This window comes from Lipophrys pholis (genome assembly GCF_963383615.2).
Source record: "Lipophrys pholis genome assembly, chromosome: 2".
NCBI classification, from domain to species: domain Eukaryota; kingdom Metazoa; phylum Chordata; class Actinopteri; order Blenniiformes; family Blenniidae; genus Lipophrys; species Lipophrys pholis.
In genome coordinates this window covers 25,666,886-25,688,459 of record NC_137636.1, presented here as the reverse complement: position 1 = coordinate 25,688,459, position 21,574 = coordinate 25,666,886, and the positions used below count along the sequence as shown (strand labels likewise).

Below are 21,574 nucleotides of genomic sequence, written 5' to 3'. Positions count from 1 at the left end.
CTGAGTACTCCTCATGTGCTTTAGCAGTCTCAATGCTTGAAAAAGGTGGAATTGACATACAGTGGTTGACACTGTCTTTCATTACCACGCTGTCGCACAAACATTGAAAATATCCACCTTCACAATTCTACCTCCTCTCGGGGCAAATCAATGAACATCAGCTCTCTCAGACTTAGTGAAATATGAGCACAAAGGAAACTCTCAGACCGTTCTTGTTAAATTTCCCCGAAATTTGTCTCCCTTGTTTTCTGACTGAGATGTGAAACGCAATAACATGGAGTCCACACACACACTACGGATCCTGCACAAGTTTGCAATGTCAACCAATTACCTCCGGTAGGAAAGATGGAACTGGGGTGGTGGGGGAGGCAAAGCTCAAGGTTGTTGAATATTTGATTTGTTTGCTATTTCTCCTTCCGCTTCCATTTAAGTAACTGCTTCTCTCAGACGCACACGGTCTCTCTCACTGTTTTACATACACGCGCAGTATTTTATCAAAATGAGGGTCCGTGAGCCCAATTTTAATCCGAGCAGGCAGACGAGGTAACCTGAGGACACGTTTCATCAGTCCAGCTCCAGACATAAAGGCTTGGCAGTCAGCTGTCATCTCCCTCTGCATGTTTTACAACTGCACCCTAACATACCAGGCTGGAGCCACATGGATGGATGAATAAACAGGTGTACTTGGAACAAACAAAGGGGCCCAAGGTGTTCGCGGACCCCTGGTCCCAAGCCTGGGTCTGAAGTCACTGTTTCAATGTTTCCTATTGGGAAGTCACAGAACAGATGCAATCCGCCTACCGAGATAAGCACAACCACATCAAAGGCTTGAAAAATGATTTAAATAAGTATTTGGAAAAGGTGACAAATTGAAAATTTCAAAGATTCAGAATAAAAATCAGATGAAAGGTTGCAAACAAATAAAAGGCAAGATGCAACAATGCCGTATATAATGCAAAAGCATTAAGTTAAACTCAGATAAATAGACTCAAAATGACATGATTGAACCCCAAATATAAAATGAAGAAAACATAAGACACAATTGGACTACAAAAGAAAGTAAACATCATAAATGACATTTATGTCTCGTCTTTAATATAGTTGTGATGAAGATTCAAACAATGTGAGTGGAAATATAATTTTACCCTCAGCTAAAAAAAAAAAGAAAAATCATTAACAGAACACCGAATGCTTCACACAAAAACTCCTGTAAAGTAACAACAAATGTAAAGAGACAAAATCCCATGACATGACTCCAAAAACTGTGAAAAACAAAATTAAGGGTTGAACTAAGAAATACAAGATAGCTGCGACATGGCGGCCATTTTGTGTGTCTCCAAGTCAGGGTGTCCTCCTCCCGTGCAGGAAGAAGACGAGGAGGACTCATTTCATAATTGAGTTCGGCCATAAATCAGAAATATGGAAAGGGGGATGAACACGGCGTTCTTCAGCCTCACACAGATCTGCTCAACACTTGACACTCGGAGTGCGTCTCCTCTGTGAAATAACCGGAGGGGAACAAGCTGATCTCTCCAGTAACAATAAACACATTAGTGATGCTTGACAGGTGATGGCTTCCTCTGGAAAAACGAAGCCTCTCCAGTTCACAGTGTCAAATGTAGACAGCTGCCGCGGCGCGTCACCTCTCCTAACTGACGGGCCGCCCAGTTCCTCCATCAACGTCTCATCAAAGCGGAGGCAGCAGTTTTTTTTCCTCCTGGAGACAACACTTTGACGAAAGCTCTGAATTAGTGCGACTCCCCGGCGAGTCCCTGCGCCTGCTAATGCATGCACTCCTGGTTTGTTGTTGTTGAGCCCCGGTGACTCCACTGACATTGACTCGCATAATGTGGGGACCTCGCGTTATTAATAAATTATACCCCAACCTCGGTGTCTTATGAAGTGCATAAAATACGGGATGATGAAATTTGCTGAAACCTCCCGTGTCCTGATTAAGGCTGCGTGAGGTCAGAGTGTGTCAGAAAGTCTGTCCGTTATTGAATTAAGGATTTAAAATTGTGCTCCGTGTGATGACCGCTATTTCAGTGTTTGAGAGAGAAATTAAAACGATGGCAATGAATGTCCAAAACATGACATGATGACCGCTTGGTATCTTTTCTTCTACAGCTCAAGTGGGATTTGCACCAGCAAACATTTGTCCGTCAGGTGGATGCCTTTTCCCAATATGACTATTTTCCTCAACTTTTTGAGGGGAAATCATAATAAAAAGTGATCTTTTCAATTATTCTTAAATGTTTAGAACTCTCTTTATTTTCTTCACCAACACAGCATCTCATGCTTCTTCTCCTAAAACATGTTTGGGACTCCCGATATAAATAAATGCAAATCATAAAATAAGTTTTAATGCAAAACAACCTTCTCCCTTTTCAGACATAATTACCATTTGTGTGCATGTGTGGTATGACTGAGATTATATCCACTGTAGCTTGGGAGACATTGGTACTCATTACTTGAACTGTGTTTATGACGGTGTATAAATGGGATCATTTTTAACATCTTGTGAAATTTATGTACGAACTTCAAAAAAATATCAATATAAGTGAACAGTCACGGCAGCTGCAGACTATATGTAAAGACTTACCAGATATTTCAATAGCAAATAACTGAAAAAGTTATATGGATCAAAATAGCCTTTGAATATAATGTATTATAATGTGAAAAGCAGTAGAAAGTCCTGCTCTCAGCTATAAATGACTACTTAACATGATAAAAGGGAGAGTTGGGGTACATGAGGATCATCCTCCTACACTTTAAACACACCTCACATCCAGAGGATACGTGTACTCAGATGATCCCCACTTCACAACGTGAAATTCAAAACACATTAACTGACATGTCCTCTCTACCGTTTCCATAATAATCCCACAAAAAGACCTAATCCAGCCTGACAGTTTCAACAAACATCATTATGTTAAAGACCTTCAGAGTCTCCTTCATCCTGAAGGAACCTCTGAGTCACAACGGCAAACAACAACAATGCACCCACTCCGCCTCACCAACAAAACAATGCATTCGCGTTCAATTTACTTGCATTGTTATTTATGGTATTCATGTAATTCCCAGATTATTAAACAAACACCAAAATGCCAAAAGGCAAATTTCAGGGCCACAGCTCCCTGACCAAATTATTGTTCTTAGTTTTTTCAGTAGCTTCTTAATACATATGTAATGAAACATAAAGGAAACTTCAAATTTTTCCTTTTTTTCAGGTGGCATATTTGAGAAAAAATACACATGTAGGAGAGAAGCATAAGCAGTCTTCCTCACCACATCAGCAAACGAGATAGATATTCCCAGAAGAATTAAAGCTCAAGAAGCAATAGTATTTTGTAAAAAAAAAAAAAAAGTATCAAAAAGTACAAGCATCACAACAATAGGTTTGTTTGCAATTTTGTTGAAAACAACATTTGATATTTCATATATGGAATATAAAGTAAAATAACCTGTACTAGCATTGTGACCCTCTCTTAAAATTGTTTCAGTCCCATTTCACCTCAAAACATCCCTGATCCACAGAGACATGAACTCCACTGCACCTCGAAAGGTTTGATCTGGTTTCAGTCACCAAGATCAGTCCTTGAAGTCCTGGAGGACATGGGGCCTCAGTGGGACCACAGTTGCACTGCACCGAGAATATCCTGGTTCGAGTCTGATTGGAGGCCATTCAGTGTGGAAATTGCAGGTTTGTACTTCCTCCCACAGTCCAAACGCATGGTTGAGTGACGAATGAGTTACCCATCGGTGTGTGTGTGTGTGTGTGTGTGTGTGTGTGTGTGTGTGTGTGTGTGTGTGTGTGTGTGTGTGTGTGTGTGTGTGTGTGTGTGTGTGTGTGTGTGTGTGTGTGTGTGTGTGTGTGTGTGTGTGTGTGTGTGTGTGTGTGAGAGAGAGAGTGAGAGAGTGGTTAATCTATTTCTCTGTGTTACTCCTGTGATGGACTGGTGTCCTGTCCGGAGTATATCCTGCCTTCACCTATACTCAGCCAAGATCAGCTCCAGCACCCCAACTCTGAATTGAATAAAGTTGAGGATCAGAAGGATAGATGGTGTAAAATATGGAAGAATGGATGTAAAGTGTTGATGGTAATCATAAAGCTTCCAAACACTGGCGAGTTTAGTTCAGTTTAAGAAATGTGTCTATCTCTGTCTGAAGGTTGCATAAACGATTAACAAGCCCCTTTATGAACTAACTTGTAATGATGTGACATTTAATTTCTTTTACTGGACCTTTTTTTTTTTTAATTGCTTATTTGTGTTATTACAAGAGGGTTCATCCACTGAGCGACTGGAAACCAGCTGGCTTATATAAAAAAAAAGAAAGTTAAATGGGGGGGGGGGGGGGGCTTTGGATTTCTAAACCTGAAGTAAACGAAGGGAGATAGATGTAAGGGCGGAATGTGATTCGGCCATAAGTGAGGCTGATGTCAGGTACTTCTTAAAACAATGAGTTTTTAAATCAGAGAGGGAAGATGGAGAGAGAGTGATACTCTGATTGGAGTGGCAAGGTCATTGCAGCAACAGGGATCCAGTGGGGGGGGGGGGGGGGGGGGGGGATGAGTCCCAGTGGACCATTTACTTTTAATGTGTTCTCATCTGCCTCCACAAAGCTCTCTCAAGGTCTTAAAAAAGAGACATCCCAGGGCTCCTAACTCCTGTGCGGCCACCAAGTCCTCAGCTCACTGAGAATAATTGGCGACTACGGCTGAGTGGCCTGCCAGCTCTATAATATTTTGATGTAGTGCAATACACACCAACGCTCCACCCGGTGCAGCAAATACAGATATCAGAGCAGCCGAGGGAATCGATAAATTGTGGTGGCTGTAGTGCTTGGCTCCGACACACTGTCTGTACCTCTCTGCATTCTGGGAAATATGAAGGTACATCTGTACTTTATTTTGTCCTCTACGCTCATTACGTTGGTGGTCAAAGTTCACAGCCGGGATTGTGGAGCCATTAATTCATTACGAGTGTTTGCCATCCAATCATGGGCGTACATATTGCCTTGAACAGATCTCACTTGTTTGTACAGATGGAAAAACGAACAGACGCTCTTATCTATGCGCTGCACTGCTTTGGTTTGTCGTGACAGACAAACATGAAGTAGAATTCATTGCATGTTCTGAAGGAAAACTTTTCCGAGTTATGAGTCAAGTTATCTGGAAAATGTGGCCTTGAACCTTTTCAGAGCAAGTTTTCACATGGTGTCAGTCTAGAATAACGATTTTAGTTGGACAAGATTACTTTCATAGACATGATCGGCTTGCTGGTTTACACTTGTCTATGCCGGATATTTTGATGCAACAACTACATATTAGCTTTAAAACACAACATGTCCTGGTTTTTTTGTTGTTGTTTTTTCTAAAATCCAGCATCATATCAATGTATTTATTTGCAAAGGCAAGCAAAATGTCCAGTCAACACCTCTCAGGCCACCCTCCAATGATTTGCCAAAATAATCCTTCAACAATAAGCAATGTGCAGTTTCACAGGTTCTAGATTCACGAGAATGTGTTCATTTCACTTCACTTCGACATGTGCAAGTCTAATTTTAACTACCCCAGAAAAGACAAAGCCTATTGCATTTAGCACATCCCAAACGAGTCCTGGACCCTCTTTTGAACCCATGTTGGGGGGGGGGGGGTGGGCGGTAGGGGGGGGGGGGGGGGGGGTGGGGTGGAGAAACATATACCAGTTGATGTACCAAATAACACCTGTTTTTGGTTTGTAATTTGCTTGAATTTTGTTTATTCCCATGTGCCACATGACAGTAATCATCTTCATCCTGTTGTCAGTTGAACTCCTAGAGCGTCATTACATTGCTCCTTTTTGTTTGTTAGTGAACACATTCTGCCTTCCTTCCATCTCATTCTTAAAATTACGACCGCACCAGAGGTAAATCTCACTTTCTGGCTCCAGGCGAGTGCAGTTGGGCCTTGCTGCTGCATATCTATGGGAATAATAAACACCAACAACGGCAGTTCAACCCGCCTGACAACATCCTAAACAGCTGTAAGCGCAGTCCGGTGCGGAGCTGGAAGAGCCTCCGAGGGACGGCGAACAGAAGGCATCCGAGGTCACACTGACACTCCGAACCGAGACTTTAATGCAGACAACTGCAAAAGAATAAACGACTGCAGATGAATGGATTACGCACCGAGATGAACAATCTGTTAGCAAAACTGTGCATCGACATGAACGTTGTGCTTCTCACAAAACAGGAGCTAGCATGGTGGCGAAATAGCATCCATCAGCATGCACACCATGTAGAACAACATGGCTGAAGCTCAGCGAGCGCCGAGACAGCTGCATTATTCACACAGCTCTGCCAGTCATTGCTGACATGGAGGACAGTGGGGTGACTCATCCTGCTTGATAATACATGATGATTGATGTTTTCTTTTTTAAAACACTAAACATCCCACATGAATAATAAGCGGGAGCTCGATTGGCAGGGAACGCAGGGAAAATGCAGGAATGTGAAAATGTTCCTTTTCTAACGGCAGTTACTGTCCAGTGGGATTCAACACATGGTGATGGACACAGTGAGGGTCAAACATGCATCCTCACCTGAGAGGAGGTTATCTCAGAGGAAATTAATGCTCTGTGTGTGTGTGTGTGTGTGTGTGTGTGTGTGTGTGTGTGTGTGTGTGTGTGTGTGTGTGTGTGTGTGTGTGTGTGTGTGTGTGTGTGTGTGTGTGTGTGTGTGTGTGTGTGTGTGTGTGTGTGTGTGTGTGTGTGTGTGTGTGTGAGTGAGATAGAGAGAGATGGACGTGTGGAGGGAAACACAGAGAGCGGAGAGTATAGAAGAGTGTTTCCAAGCCACCACCATCGCACAAACGCCTCACACTACGAATCATCCATCAATATCACACAGAGGATGGAATTAGCTGTAATGCCGCTTTCAGCGTGGCTACGCTAAGCCTGCAGATACCATGTTTAAGCATGATTAACTGCAATAAAGCTTCAGTAAAGCTCAGTTACCTGATTAGGCATAAGACCGATTCGTCTTGTGTTCACAAGCGATATCAAAGTGCGGCAGGTACGTGATAAGTGGTCCTCACAAGTTGGGAATCACACAGAACATTAGCAATAGGGAAATAAGCAAGAGGAGGCAGTGCATATGAATAGATGGAAATCGATTGTCATGGCGCAAGGCAAGCATTTTAACTGGGCTATTTTTTTTTTTTTTTGCACAACCGTGGAACAAAATGCTGTTTGAAGAGGCAGATTTGTGATTTTTTTCCAGCGCTTTTCTCTTTCCTTCAATCACCAAATTTGACATGATAAACTGTTGCACACGGGAGTGACACTGACTCATAATCTACTGTATATAAGCGAGAGGCTCAAGTGAATGTCAACAGAAAGCCCCTGGAATGCTGCCCCAGGCCTGCAATCCTGGCTGGAAAGAGTGTGTTTCTGTGTTTCCTTCGATCCTCAATGCATCTTTTGATTGTTCAATGGAGGGGGTAGATGCCTCATTAGCATGCATCTGTTAAACAGGGGCTGCCTGCAAGACTGGAGAGGGTGGTGTTAGAGGTGGTGTTGGTGGTAGAGGATGGCTTCTCGCTGCTCCCCTGTATGCATGCACAAGGATCCCAGAAGAAAAAAAAAAAAAAAAAAAGCACAGCTCTCTCCTCCTAATTCTCAGATGGCAGCTATGACCTACTTTCCCGCAAAGACAGGCTCATGCAAACTTGATGATATGCTTATAACAGAGGGGCCCGTCGTGCACCGCCTGAGGTGAGCCTGGCAATGCGGAGGTGGTGGTATGGGTGGTGGGTGGTGGGTGGGTGGGTACAGTGAGGACCAACTGGCAGGATGCGTGTTCGCAACTCCGCCCTGGGTGGCTGAACGACATCAGGGGTGATGATGCCAACTTGTGAATATAGAGACGACAAGGGTTGTGAAGATGATGGAGATCAACTTAGCCCCCCCACCTAACCCACCCCCCCACCCTACCCCCACTGTAGCAATTGGCTTCATTCTCAGAGACATCTCATAGCTGAAGACAGGTCAATAATTAATTAATGGGTCTGAACAGCTCTCCTCTGAGACTCCGATGACACACGAACAAAATGTCCTCCTTATTGCTTCTACTGTCTCCCGCAGCTATTGTACTTTCACTGCTGCCACTTCATCCTTTGGTTTTACAGTGTCGGGAGTATTTTTAGTCAGTGAGTGGGCAGGTTGCAGCCTCTTCAATCAAAATACCAACCATTCCTTTGCAACTTTGAGAAGAATATTGAGCTAAAGACATACATAGATTTCACAGTGACATAAATGAAACTCTATAACCGCAGAAGCAGGAGTGGAGATGAGTTACAAACTCAAGGAACAGATTGTTTATGTCCTCGGACTGTTGTTGAATAGTTTTCTTGAATATTTGATGAGGTTTTGACTAAAAACTGATGCCGTCCAAGAAAAACACTGAGGAACTCATTTATTGACCTCTAAAACCTCAGTTTTCAAACCCTAAATTTAAGGTATTATGTAATTCATCCATTCATCCACCTCAATGTCCTCCAATACACATGGACGTTCTTCCCACTTCACATGACAATACATAGTGTCCATAGGTTGTTGTTTTTTTTCATCTTAGATTTTAAGCACTTCGGTCATGTATCACACAATAATTGTTCAAGTTGTTTATGTTTCAGTTCATCAAAATGTTGCATGGAAGGTTTGATTTGTATGTTCTTCAATGTGTGACTACATTTCATCGACAACTCAAGAGTATTAAGGTCGTTATTTTGAGTATGAATGCAAACCTCATGCTGTTTCAAGTAATGAATATTTGATATTGAGTAAAACTGCATAATGTCTCAGTTGTATGTTACTCTAAACGACAAACCTTGAAAATTGCCTTGAATGAAATGTTGTTAACCTAACAGGGGTTCAACAGCTTCAGTCTTCAGTCTATTGCTCCTCACAAACATTTAAATCCAGTTAAAGTGAAAAATCAAACAGTAAATGGAGAATAACAAAATGCAATAACGGTGGGTTGCTGTGTAAACAGGGCCTTAGACTGCTGATGACTTTTTAATCTTTTGGGAGACGATCAAGTTCTTATCATCCTATTACTGTTAGTGTCAGTGGATATTATGGCAATAACCTGCTTAATTGTTGATAAAGTTTTGCTCGCCAGCGGAGTTCTTCATAAAAACTGGATACCAAAATACCAGAACAGCATTTCAAAATCTCTTCAATGAGGAGGCCCGATGTGATCATTTTGTCAGTATTATTATTGTTAGTCTTAAAACACCCACATTTCGGTGATGTGGTTGACGTTTGGTTCTCAGAATATTCACAGTTCATTGTCCAGGCTCTCAATGCGAAGTTTCTACGTTCTCCATGTGCATGCATGGATTTTCTCTGGATGCTCTAGTTTCCTCCCACAGTACAGAAACGTGCAGTTCACATTAACTGGGGACTGAAAAACTGTGTGCAGGTCTGAATGTGAGTGTGTGTGTGTGTTTGTCCTGAGATACACAGGTGAACTGAGCAGAAGGTTTATTTTGAATAGGTGAACTTTTTTTTTACGCAGTCATCTGGTGTTACAACTTCTGAACACACATGCAAACCTTTATTGGGGTAAGTTGTTGCCCATACCACTAACATCTCGCTTTGAATCGCTGTAACAGTGATTTTCTTGCAGTTTTTTCTTGAAATGTGCAAATACATGTACACCGATTCAAAGAGGTGCAACCTTCAATAATAAAAATGGATGCTATTGATGACATGTGCAGGGACAAAAAATGTTTGTGTTGCTTAGCAACAATCACTTTGTGGTTTAGATATGGCATGGTTTTTGGTGGTTGAGATGAAACAAATGATAAAGCTATTAATTTCTGATACGGTCAGCAAAATAGATCACATGAGTGTAATTGTGGTATAAAGATCACACACACCGAAGATCAGCATGGCTGTGATGAACAATATCAAAGGAAATCCCTCCCCTGTTATATTGCTCAATGTAAATGTATTGAAATACACAGATACATACTCATAAAGTGCCTTTCTTCATTTTTTTTCCCCGTCAAGTGAAAGGCAATTTACAAAATACTCAAATGTTATTCATTGCAGATTTTAATTACAGAGCATATAATTAAAAAAAATAATAATTCTCACTTCACTGCAGCAGTGCTGTGTGCTGACAGAGTGATGTTTACTTAACGGGAGGTGTAAATCTCAAAGCTCCAGCCTTTTCTTCACTGTGAACAGAGGTTACATGAGGCTGAGCAGTTTTGTTCTTCTTTTTTTTTTTATTTGTGCCTTGAAATGATACTAATACAACAAATTTTCAGATCACACAGAGAAGCCTCAGCGGGCGTGTAAAGACACGTCACCCTCCAAAGACAGAGAGAAAATATCCACTATATGGAAACCACAAGGCGAAATACATGAAATGAAAAATAAATCTCGATGCAGGTGTGCTGGGCATCAGGGGCCCAGACTTCCAAACTTCAAAACACACAGAGGACTGAGCACAGAGAAATGGATAAAGAAGAGGAGGTGGAGGAATAAAGAAATGTATTAGCAATGAGGTGGGACTGCCTCGGTAGCAGTGACGGTGTTTGAGGGGGCACGGCGCTCCGTGCATTCGACTGACATCCCTTATTAGAGGGCGACGCAAAACCATCCGACTGGGTTCCAGCTCACTGCACCCGGGAAACCCTGGAAGCTGTCAGTTTTTTTCCCAAAGAGCGATAGAAACCAAATCATTTTCATGAATATCTGCAATTCATTCAGGCAGCAAGTGTGCCATTACCAAGTAAGGCAGAAAATGTCCAAAATTTGCTTTTGATTTCCTGCTCTGTCTCTCACTCTTTTTTTTTTTTTTTTTTTAATTCTAAAATCACATTATCAAAACCCTTTACTTACATTGTCAGGAGCAAAGCTGTTACATAATGAAATAAACATATCCAGACTTTTACCTCAACTGCACAGTATTACTTAATGCACACTAATGTACAGTTTGGTGTATAGCTTGGGTTTTAAAAAACACATTGAACACAATTGGCTTTATTCACTGACTTTTCAATTAAGTTTTAAATGAATAACAACAATATAACTTAAATTAATAAGAAGAAAACGGCAACTGTAAAGTATCATTGTGAAGACATTGTTTGTGTTTTGCTTGTATATTAACCAAAGTCAGTGAGTTTTCCAATTTGTGCAGGGCCCCAGTAATATTGCAATACATATTTCAACCACCAGATGATGCACCGACTCATTAAAAATGTGGCTGGAGGAAAAGTTTGTACCGTTAACGTGTGGCTATTACACATTCGTCTATATGATAAGCAGGACACCAAGGACCGAATCTGGATCATACAACAAGAAGCCAACAAGTCAAAACAGGCAACAGACTAAACTGACTCAACACCACCACCTAATGTACAGCAGAGTCATGGCTGCAATCTTGTATAATCACCTTTTAAAGCTTTATACTGCCAATAACATCTCTTAACTAATGTTTTATGTAAATAATTAAAACCAATACAATGAAATCAAAGGCATTATTACCAGGCAGCGTGCTGCATAGAGATCATGAGTGGAAACGAATGACGAATGAACTTTGTTATAAAAACACAGAAATGAGCCTCATGCAAAGAATTAACCACATATGTGCACTGTTCAAATCCGGGGGAAAAAAAAAAAAAAACGACCCATATATGGGATTATCAAGCCCTCTTGTGGCAAAGACAAGGGTAACAATTAAAAAAAGAAGAAGGAAGTGACATCACGTTGCCTCAAAGGCGATAGAAAGATTTAAGGATGATAAAATGAAAGAGAGCAGATAAATGAGTCAAATACGATCTTATAATTAAAGAAACTGGACTTTAAGCCAGGTAAGATGATATAAATCATTTCTTTCTTAAGTGGTATGACGTCAAAGCTGTTTCAAAAGAAAGACATGCTTTAGTGCCGCAGTTTTCTTGCCAAAGACAAAACAAAACAGTGACCACTGTCACACCAAATCTTTTACGATTACTCTTCCGTAGCTATCTTCCATAATATTTAGAACCTTTACAGCAACAATCCCCCTGGATTCGTCCTGTGCCGTTTGAATGTTCCTCCTCTGAATGTGTAGGATTCCTGCAGGTGCTTTCATTTTCTCACACAATCTAAAGACCAGCTTGTTAGGTTCGCTGTTGTAGGTATGAACAGAACCATCAGTCCCAGTTTACTCGGTCTTGGTAAAGCACAGTGAAACGCAACATCTAGTCCGTCCTCAGTTTAAAAATGAAAGAAAACACAGTGAAGTAAATGGACTCCACCTTTCACACATTTTTCACTTGCTCGTCGCAGTGTTTCACGCCGCCGGTCATAATTCCACAGTCAGACACTTCGAATCACACATACTAACGGTGAGAGTTGCCACTGAGTTCAGCGTCTTGCTCAAGGACACTTCAATACACGGACATGCAAAGCCAGACAACAACAAACTATTAAAACAGAATTGAGGAGAAGTCTCACGTCTCGTGGAGCAGCATTAAGGCAGGATAAACTGAACGGGGCGGGGGGGGGGGGGGGGGGGGGGGCACGCTGTCATCTCATTGGAGGGCCACTTCACTTCACAAGCACAGTTATCGCTCAAAATGTGATATTTTAATTTCAGATATTATATTATAATACTAAACTGCAAATAGTGAGCACATATCTATTCCCCGTTCTTAAATATCTAATTGATGAATTTTAATGAAGTTTTAAAAACGAAAACAGTTGGCAATCTGGTCACAGCACTTGTGCTTAATTAACAGAATGAAAAATGTCGATATTCGTTTGCTTGTGCAAACAGCTTTTAAAACAGCTTTTTTTGCTGCTATTATTTTTTTTTTTTGTCTTATTCTTCTGTGGCTTCTTTTTGCACATCATCAGCCTTTAATCGATTTTCATCATTTAAATAGCATTAAAATTTGGACGTTAAAATGCATTAATGCATGAATGTATGGGGGCCACAGCTGTATTTATTGATCCAACAGAGGACTGAACTATTGCGGGGTCCTGAGGCAGCGAGCTGGTGGCTTTGGGCTGCTCACACACAGGTCTTTTATATGGCTCCCATTGAAGATGTTGCACTAGAATACCTCCTCTTGGGCTGGAATCGGTCGCTCAGAGGGGCGGTCTTCAGGGCCAAAGGAGCCATTTACTGTTAGCCAGCACTACAGTCGAGCTTCTTGTGTCGATGGTGTATAAAATTCCTTCATAGTGGATCTCGGCCTCGGAGATGAGGCAGATTTTACTCCTGATGTAAGCTGTTCCTCCTCCGTTCACGTTGGCCCCTTTGCTTTTAAAAGCACCGCTGGTTCCAGGGAAACCGCTCTCTGTCGTTTCTCAGAGCTGTCGCGGGAGGAATCTGCGGTGGACCTCAGTCGGAGCTCAAACTGCTCTCTACCACGACATGGCTGTCTTCAATTTCCTTCCTCCGCCGCTGGGGATGCTGTCCGAGGCTTGAGAGAAAGGCCAAAGCTTGTAGGTACAAAGTACATTGTTGACGTCTAATCCTGGCCTCCCAGTAGGATGGATGCAAGCGTGAAGTGGCCCACGGGCCAGCAGTTTGTAGACAATGCAGCATTTCTTGACTTGTACACCAGAATCTAAAATGTTTTCATGTAATAAATGACCCCCATTCTCTCTGTGAGCCCTTCATCACAATGGAAATGTATTTTTCTAAAATGTCTGGAGTGCCCTCTTGAAATTATGTGACCTAAATTGTGTGCAAGATTTCTGCTATTGTGACTTTGACAGCTCCTCCACACCCTCAGCTGCTCCACTTCTGGCTACAATTTCAGTGAAATTCTCTGAAAGTTCCCATTCAGAGACCTTACGCAAGACTTCTCCATTACATGTGAGGGTCTGGAGCTGCAACTGGCTGCACACACACACACACACACACACACACACACACACACACACACACACACACACACACACACACACACACACACACACACACACACACACACACACACATCCATGCACACACATGCAATATGTGGGCTGCACAGGAGTTACAAGAGAAAGAGAGAGTGCTGAGTTTATGTAATGCAGTAATGCTCAGCGTCTGAACCGGGGGGACACTGGCAGCCCACACGATGCACCTCAGCGGACCTTGGAAACATTCCTGTAGGAAACAGGTTTCTTTGGCAGCATCTGCAAGCCGGCATCATACAAATATGTACTTGAAGGTGTCCAAAGATCAATAGATTGAAGTGGAGCTGGGCTGTTTTTTAAAAATCGGAGCAGTTTTGAAGGAGAAGTAGTAGCTTGTGGAAGTTTGAAGTAAAACGTTGGTGCAGAAATAGAAACACAGCAGTGGTGTCACTCCTTTCCTTTAGACCAAATTAAAGATTACTCAAGTTAAATGGAACATTATGATGTTATATTAAAGGAGCTGCCAAAGTTATGGGCTGTAAGAAGACCCTTTTTTTTTTTTTTTTTTTTAGATTTAAATAATGAGGATTTTAAAGACATTTAGTGATAAACTTCAAGCCGCATTTGGTGAAGTAGATAACCGGCAAAGCATTTAGGAAGGAGGGACTCTTTGTTTGCTTGCACATAAACAGATGGCAATTTTACAATGCACATAAATCGCTTTGACTGAAGAAAGCGGTGACATTAAAGAAGCTGAAGCCGCCATATTTTTTTTACTCTCTGGAAACGGCACCTCGTTTCAAAGACAAATAGAGGACGTTGGATTCCTCACATTTACACGTTTTAGCACATTAGAGTATTTGCATCTGAATGGCATCGCAAGACATAAGTGGATGTACGGGCTTCGGATGGGTGTCAAACCTTTTTACAAAAAAAATAAAAAATGAGACTTTCTGTATCCTGGATCTTTAAAGCTCCTTGTGAAATCTTAGAAATTTAACCAGGGGTGCTGTAAAAGTCTTCTGCTCCACTAAAACAAAAGATTTGTTACATCCATCACTGAAAGAGATTACTCCATAAGGACATCTTGCCTCTAATAGTCACATTTGTGAAGCTACAAATAACTCACAGACTGAATTCTCCCAATAAAAGCAGTTGGAGTTTAACTCTTTTCCAAGCGTGTTCTTGTGATAAAACAATTTACGATGGAATGTATGAACATGAGTTTGAAAAACTATTGGATTTATGGCTTAAGTGGAGTCACTTTTTCCCGCCTGTTGCTGTGTGAATGATGGCGGGTTCCTGTAGCAAGGAACTCAGAAAATGACCTGATAATCATCAGGAAAATCCCACTTCTGAATTGGGAGCCTTCACATGGCAACAGGACACAGTTTGGAAACATGACGAATAAAATTTACCCAAACAGCAAAACCCAAACACATGAATGAGATTATTCTCGCAAAGCCAAAGTTACACGTCACATTTATTCACTATGGAACTGCTGTTGATGATGTGTTTTATTTTAAAAAGACAGAAAAGCTGAATTTGAATCTAAACGTACGACCTGGTCTGAGGGAAAGGTTTTGCAGTGTCTCATCCATTCTGCTGCTGAAGTAGCTTTTAGTGGAAGGAGGACATGAAGTCTAAATGGGGTGTATATCTCATCCAATGTCTCCCACACAGTTGCCCCCAGTGTTAATGATGACAGACAAATGCCGTGGCCTCAAAGCTCCTTCTCAGGGCACTTTGAACTATTAAACTTTCCACAAGCAGAAGCTGGAACCTTCCCACTTCCCTGCTCCTCGTCATGAAAGCACAATAATCGCATTACAGTTTGCACAAGTGCACAAATATGAAAGTTAAGATGAATGAACGGCCATCTACCTATTGATCCATCACCCTTTCACATTTGTCACTTACAATTGGCTCGGTCGTAATACAATAAAATGGCCTTGTGTAAATGTCTGTGCAAAAAAATAAAAAATAAAGAAATCCATATTTCTTTGCTCACAATTCCATCCAAGTTTATGAATGCTTTTTATATGCACTGCAGCATGTTTTCAAAAGTCCTGAAATATTATGTGTTTTTATTGTGAGCACAAACAAATCCCATTCCAGGACTTCAGGGCTCAGTAGTTTTCATCTTTATATGTTAATGAAATGTTTGTGACTGCATAGGACTCTTATAGGGATACTAAATTACATAACCCTTTTATTGTTGTGGCACCAAAAGAAATTACAGCACAGTTATATGCTGATTATTATCACGTAATTAGAGCACACATTTTGGCATGCCATAGCAGAAACAAAACAGGTACGGGTGGAGTTGAAAACCATTAGCTGATATGTGTGTCAGTGAGTCACTGTGCACCTTTCCATAAAATGGCATGCAGCCTTTATTCGTGTTTGGTGCTTTTTTTTCCACACACCCCACCCCCCACCTGCAATGACGAGTCAAAATGTCTGCCGAGAAATGGGTGTATAGTTCAACACCTCGCCACGTTCCCATTAATGACAGTCGGCGGCTGCACGGCTGGATTGTTGAAAGGAAGGATCAGAGAGAGAGCACAGGAGATGGGGAGCCTGAAGAGGTGATTTTTCTCTAAGTACATGTTGGGCCGTGTTTAGCAGCTGAGGGCACAGTAGCGACTGAACAGATTGGCCCCATACTTCAGCCTCTCCTGGCAAAAAAATAAGAAAAGCAAAAAGGCTCCCAGTAATGCACACGCACACGCACACGCACACGCACACGCACACACACACACACACACACACAAATAAAGAAAAGAGGAAGAAACGGAACAAAATGAGGCCAAACGTCATCTGCAGAGGTGGAAAAGCTGATTGGATTCTGAAAACAAACCCACCTGCACTCAGAGCCACACACACACACACACACACACACACACACATACCTGTCAAATGCTTCCGCTGGCCAACCCCCCCCCCCCCCACACACACACACACACACACACACAAATCAACCGCCTCAAGTTTTACACCGAGGCCTTATCTTATCCACTTCAAGCAGTGATGCCACTTGTGATAAATCTCTAATGTAAGAAAACTGGGAAACTATTATCTGGACTTGCCTTTTTTTCTTTGGCTAGCTGATTCCTCCCCTCCCCCTCTTCCTCCTCCTCCTCCTCCTCCTCCTCCTCTTCACAGCTCCTCTGCTTGGAGCACACACCCTAGTTTTTCAATCTCCATAAATGGCTCGTGTATTTCTCTCGACTTCTTGTTAGCTTAATGCATGAACCTTCCTCCAAAAAGAAAAAGAACAGGAGCTATTTGTACTTTATATATACTACTTTGTTGGTGAACTATACTGTATCTAAACATTAATATCACATAATCAACCTTCAAAGTGAGAAAAATTATTTTATCAACACTTTTACAAATCTTTAATCTACCACACCCTGGAATCAGAATTTACACTTTAGATATGTTATAAATACAATCGCACAACATTTTAAGAGAGAGAGCTATTTCACTGTAATATTTGTCACTAAAATGTATACGAAAAACTGATATACAGGTGTATACAAAAAAAACTAAAATACTATTGAAAAGTTAATACTTCTAACAGAAACTTCACCACCCTAGATTTTGATACATAAACTGAAATATTTCAGACTAGACTGAGTTCATTTGTGAATAATTTTAACTTCAACTTCATGACAAATGTGAGAAATGAGAAATGACTGACAAAACAAGGAACTTTTCACTATATTCAGTTCTTTTCGTTGAGCCTTCCATGAATTCATTAAAGACTTGTAGTTTAAAACTTGAGATTTGATGTAAAAAGATTGCATGTTATCACAGCTATGCCTAAGTGTTCCACCTCATACAGACATCAACCTCTGCTCTGTAAACATTATGAATACATGGTTGAAATGAATATCATCTGCTTTCATTTTAGCCACCAAAAAGCCTAAAACATGTTTCCAGGAGCAAACAAGCATTCACTTATCTTCTTTGTTGTTTAAATTATGTATCAAATCTACAAAGGCTGTGAGTTGAAATGCAATAAAACTCATGGTAATCAATTTTAAAGTGATATTTGTTTGTCACAATTGCCAGAAGTCAAATCACTTCTCTGCATCATATGTCGTGTGTACTCTGGAGCAGTAATCAGGCATTGCTCTGAAATACACATCATACAAAAAAAAAAGAATGTCCAAGAAATGACTCTTTTTAATGGTTTTCTCCCAAATTAAAGTGTAATATCTGCTGTTTGCATACCCACTGTTCAAACTACATGTGCAATCAAACTACAGTATTTGCATGGTTTATTTCCACCCGTGTTGAGCACCTGCTGTCAGAGGCAGCTTTAGTGGATGATCACATTGTTTTAAAGGAAACTAAGGTGGGGCTTTAGATGTTGGTATTTGTCTGGTTTGTAAAGCTGATGCAACTATTCGCTATGAGCAATAAAGTGTGCTTCGAGTGTATAGACGGATGTGGTGTGTGAGCTGACATGACATTGGGCGGTAGGCTTTGTGATGAGCTGTCATTGAGCTGCTGGCTGGGGCTGCTGGCTGGCTGCATGGAGGTTGTCGTCCATGCTGAGCAGCAAAGAGGAAAAGGAGGGGGGGGGTAGGGGGGTGGGGGGGGGGGGGGGGGGTAGAAGAAAAAAAAAAAACAGCAGCCTGCTGGCCAGGGGCCATGAAATGCACAATTAGTCTTGGGTCAGTTGCATTAGGATTTCTCAAAGGCAAAAGAAGGCAATCAATCTGTGACTTTGTGCTTATTGAAAACTAAATTTGGAGATGTTCTTCTTTTTCTCCTTCTTTCGTACCGGAGCCCACAGAGGCTGCAGATCTCACAGGGAATGAGAGGAAGCAGGTTTAAAAAGAGGAAATCTTTATCCTCAAGTTACCCTCAGGTCTTACTAATCACTAAACAAGCCGTCCGTGGTCTCTGACCCCTTCCATCCTCTGCTTTTAATATCTCTGTGCTTCAAACTGGCACTGATTCTACATCACCATTTGAGTGAAAAAAGACTCTTAAAATGTTCAACGAACGAGCAGTCACGTAAAATGCGTCCATTCCCAGAACATATATATATTTAGAGGAGAGCCAGGCTACCCTCTAGTGGCACAGAGGAGCGATGAACCGTGGCACAAAATAAGTTGATGTGTGTGAGCTTCAAATGGATAAAATGGTAAACCTGACACCAAGACGAGGAAAAAGAAGTGATGGGAGGAAAGAGTCCTCTGGGGTAAGAGGGCGCAGGGGCAGGCGGTGCGGGGAATTCCAGTGCGTAAATCGGGAGATGTTTACTTTCTATGTAAATCAGCCTCATCGACAACAGAGGTCTTATTTTGAGGCCCGAGTTGGGCTTTTTTTCTTTCTTTCTTTTATTTTTCGTCTTTTCCCTCCCCTGACTTTTCAAGAAAGAAAGCTTTGATGTTGGCAGGAAGGATCGATGCCAGAGAGAGAGCGAGAGAGAGCGAGAGAGAGAGCGAGAGCGAGAGAGAGGCTGGGAGGATGCAGAATGAAAATGTACTTCTGGGGGTGTGTGGGTGTGCGGCTGAGAGACAGGAGGAGGAGGGGGGGGGGGGGGGTCTGCCGTCATTATAGCACTGGTCTTAAGCAAAGCCTCAATATGTAATAATGAAAGACCAATTGTCCTCAATCCATCTGTATAGAGCCACAAGTGACGCTCCCGCTCCCTCCCTTCCTCCATCCTCTCCATCTCACCCCGCATCATCTGGACATAATAAAGTTTGTCGGGTCGCGTCAATCTCAGAGGACGCAGGGCTGAAGATGTAACTAGTTGACCCTCCTGCACCATTTATTTCTGTTTCATTTAACACAATCTGTCGGAAACAGTCGCCGCACGCCAGAAGGGGAATGGAGCAGGAATGGTTGAAGCGAGATGTGTTCTCTCTCTCTCTCTCTCTCTCTCTCTCTCTCTCTCTCTCTCTCTCCTCTCCCTCTCCCTCTCCCTCTCCCTCTCCCTCTCCCTCTCTCTCTCTCTCTCTCTCTCTCTCTCTCTCTCTCTCTCTCCGCAACATCCTCTCTGTCATTTGGCCGCGCTGGGCCTGCGGTACCGCTGCGGAGGAGCAACTTTATTGGTACACACAGGAGGGGAAAAGGGGGAAAGGGAGGAAGAGGAGGAGGGTGGACACAATCCCACATTCACATGCTCGTGGTTCAAGATCAAGTAGTTTGTTGCGAGGCTGCGCTTGGTTTCTGTGCCTGATTGCGCACGGGAGGGAGAAAAGAGCGCAATTGGCGTCCATGCCAAAGCTCCCATTCATGACGGTGTTATCATCAAAGCTCACTTAAGAGATGGGAAGTATGAAAAGTGTGGGGATAAACCAAACATCACCCAATAAGTCAGATCGGTGCAAAGGAAGCAACACACAGACATCAATGAACGGTTAAAAAAAAAAAAAAAAAAAAAAAAAAACGCACGGCACGACCCGCATCTACTTACATAGAGCTGATGTTTTTGAATAACTCCGCTATGTCAACGCTGGACCCATTGCTCCCAGTGTCTTGCAGGACGAGTAAAGGGAAAAACCTGCCGTTGTCAGACTTATTGCAATAGATCTCTGTTTGAGAGCAGCTGCAGGTCGGCGGGCAGTCCAGCATGGAGCTCAGATAGTCCTGGAAAATACTCATTAGAAACAAAACCCTCCACCAGCAAATCCGGATCGAATGAAACCATAGATCCATGTCTCCAGGCGAAACAGAGAAAAGGGGGGGATAAAAAAAAAAATAATAAAGAAGAGGGTCCCGATGTCCTCTGGGTTAGAGCAGAACGGAGAGGAGAGGAGAGGAGAGTGGGAGGAAGGAAGGAAGGAAGGAGGAGGATAGCTGGCTGGTGCGTCTGTACAGAGGATGCTCTATGTGAGCGTTTCTGCCGTGGATGGATGCTGTAGTGTCCTTGCGCGTCAGAGATTGGGTGAAAAGGAGGAGGGAGGGTGGGGGTGGGGGGCAAAGGAGGGGGGGAAAGAGAGAAAAAAACACAATAAAAATAAATGAAATAAAATAAAAATAAAAATAAAACGCAAAATTAAAACGGAGAAAGCGAAAGAATAGGAGCTTCCAGTCGTCTGGTGTGATGCATGGTGTTCCCCGGTAACGCCGCCGCCGCCGCTGCCGCCGCTGATGTCGTCGTCTCTCTCCGATCGGGACCGGGACGACTGGCTGAAGAGCGCAGACACCGAATGAGAAGAAGTTGGAGCATCAAGTCCCTCCTACCGGCTCCAGTCATACTGACACCTGCAGAAACTGCATGCAATCAAGTGTGATTACAGCAACACTGCACAGGGGCCGTGCACTGTGCACCACCACAGAGAGGAAGGGAGAAATACTGTGTGAAGAAAAAAATAACCCCACGATTCAGTGTCACTGACCCATATGGTTCATTATATACAGTATATATTTAGAAATTATGTCTGGCAAAGCAAGCTCATCTACAGCCAGGAAGACACCAGGCAGTTCAAAACAACAATTTGTTAATAAAACACTAAAGAAACATATGTTTGGGATCACAGAGAACAAAAGATGGTAATTAGTAAGAACATGACCAGAAAGAAGGCTATCTGGTGTGGTGGACTTGCATGGTTTTCTCCAGGTGCATGCTTGGAATTTTCTACTGTAGATTTTGTTTCATCACACACTTCAAAAACATGGAGTTCAATTCAAGTCATCAGCTAAAG

At 42.3% G+C, this 21,574-nt stretch overlaps 1 protein-coding gene across 1 annotated transcript in view; it reads right to left on the bottom strand.

Annotated features, from left to right (window-relative positions):
- The window catches only part of ntrk3b (neurotrophic tyrosine kinase, receptor, type 3b), a 282,620-nt gene extending 261,859 nt beyond the window's left edge, over positions 1-20,761 (bottom strand). The window contains exon 1 of the mRNA XM_080490348.1: positions 20,344-20,761. Within this exon, the coding sequence (XP_080346474.1) occupies positions 20,344-20,585 (242 nt within the window). The 5' untranslated portion in view covers positions 20,586-20,761. The remainder of the gene's footprint in view (positions 1-20,343) is intronic.
- Between the last annotated feature and the right edge of the window lie 813 nt (positions 20,762-21,574).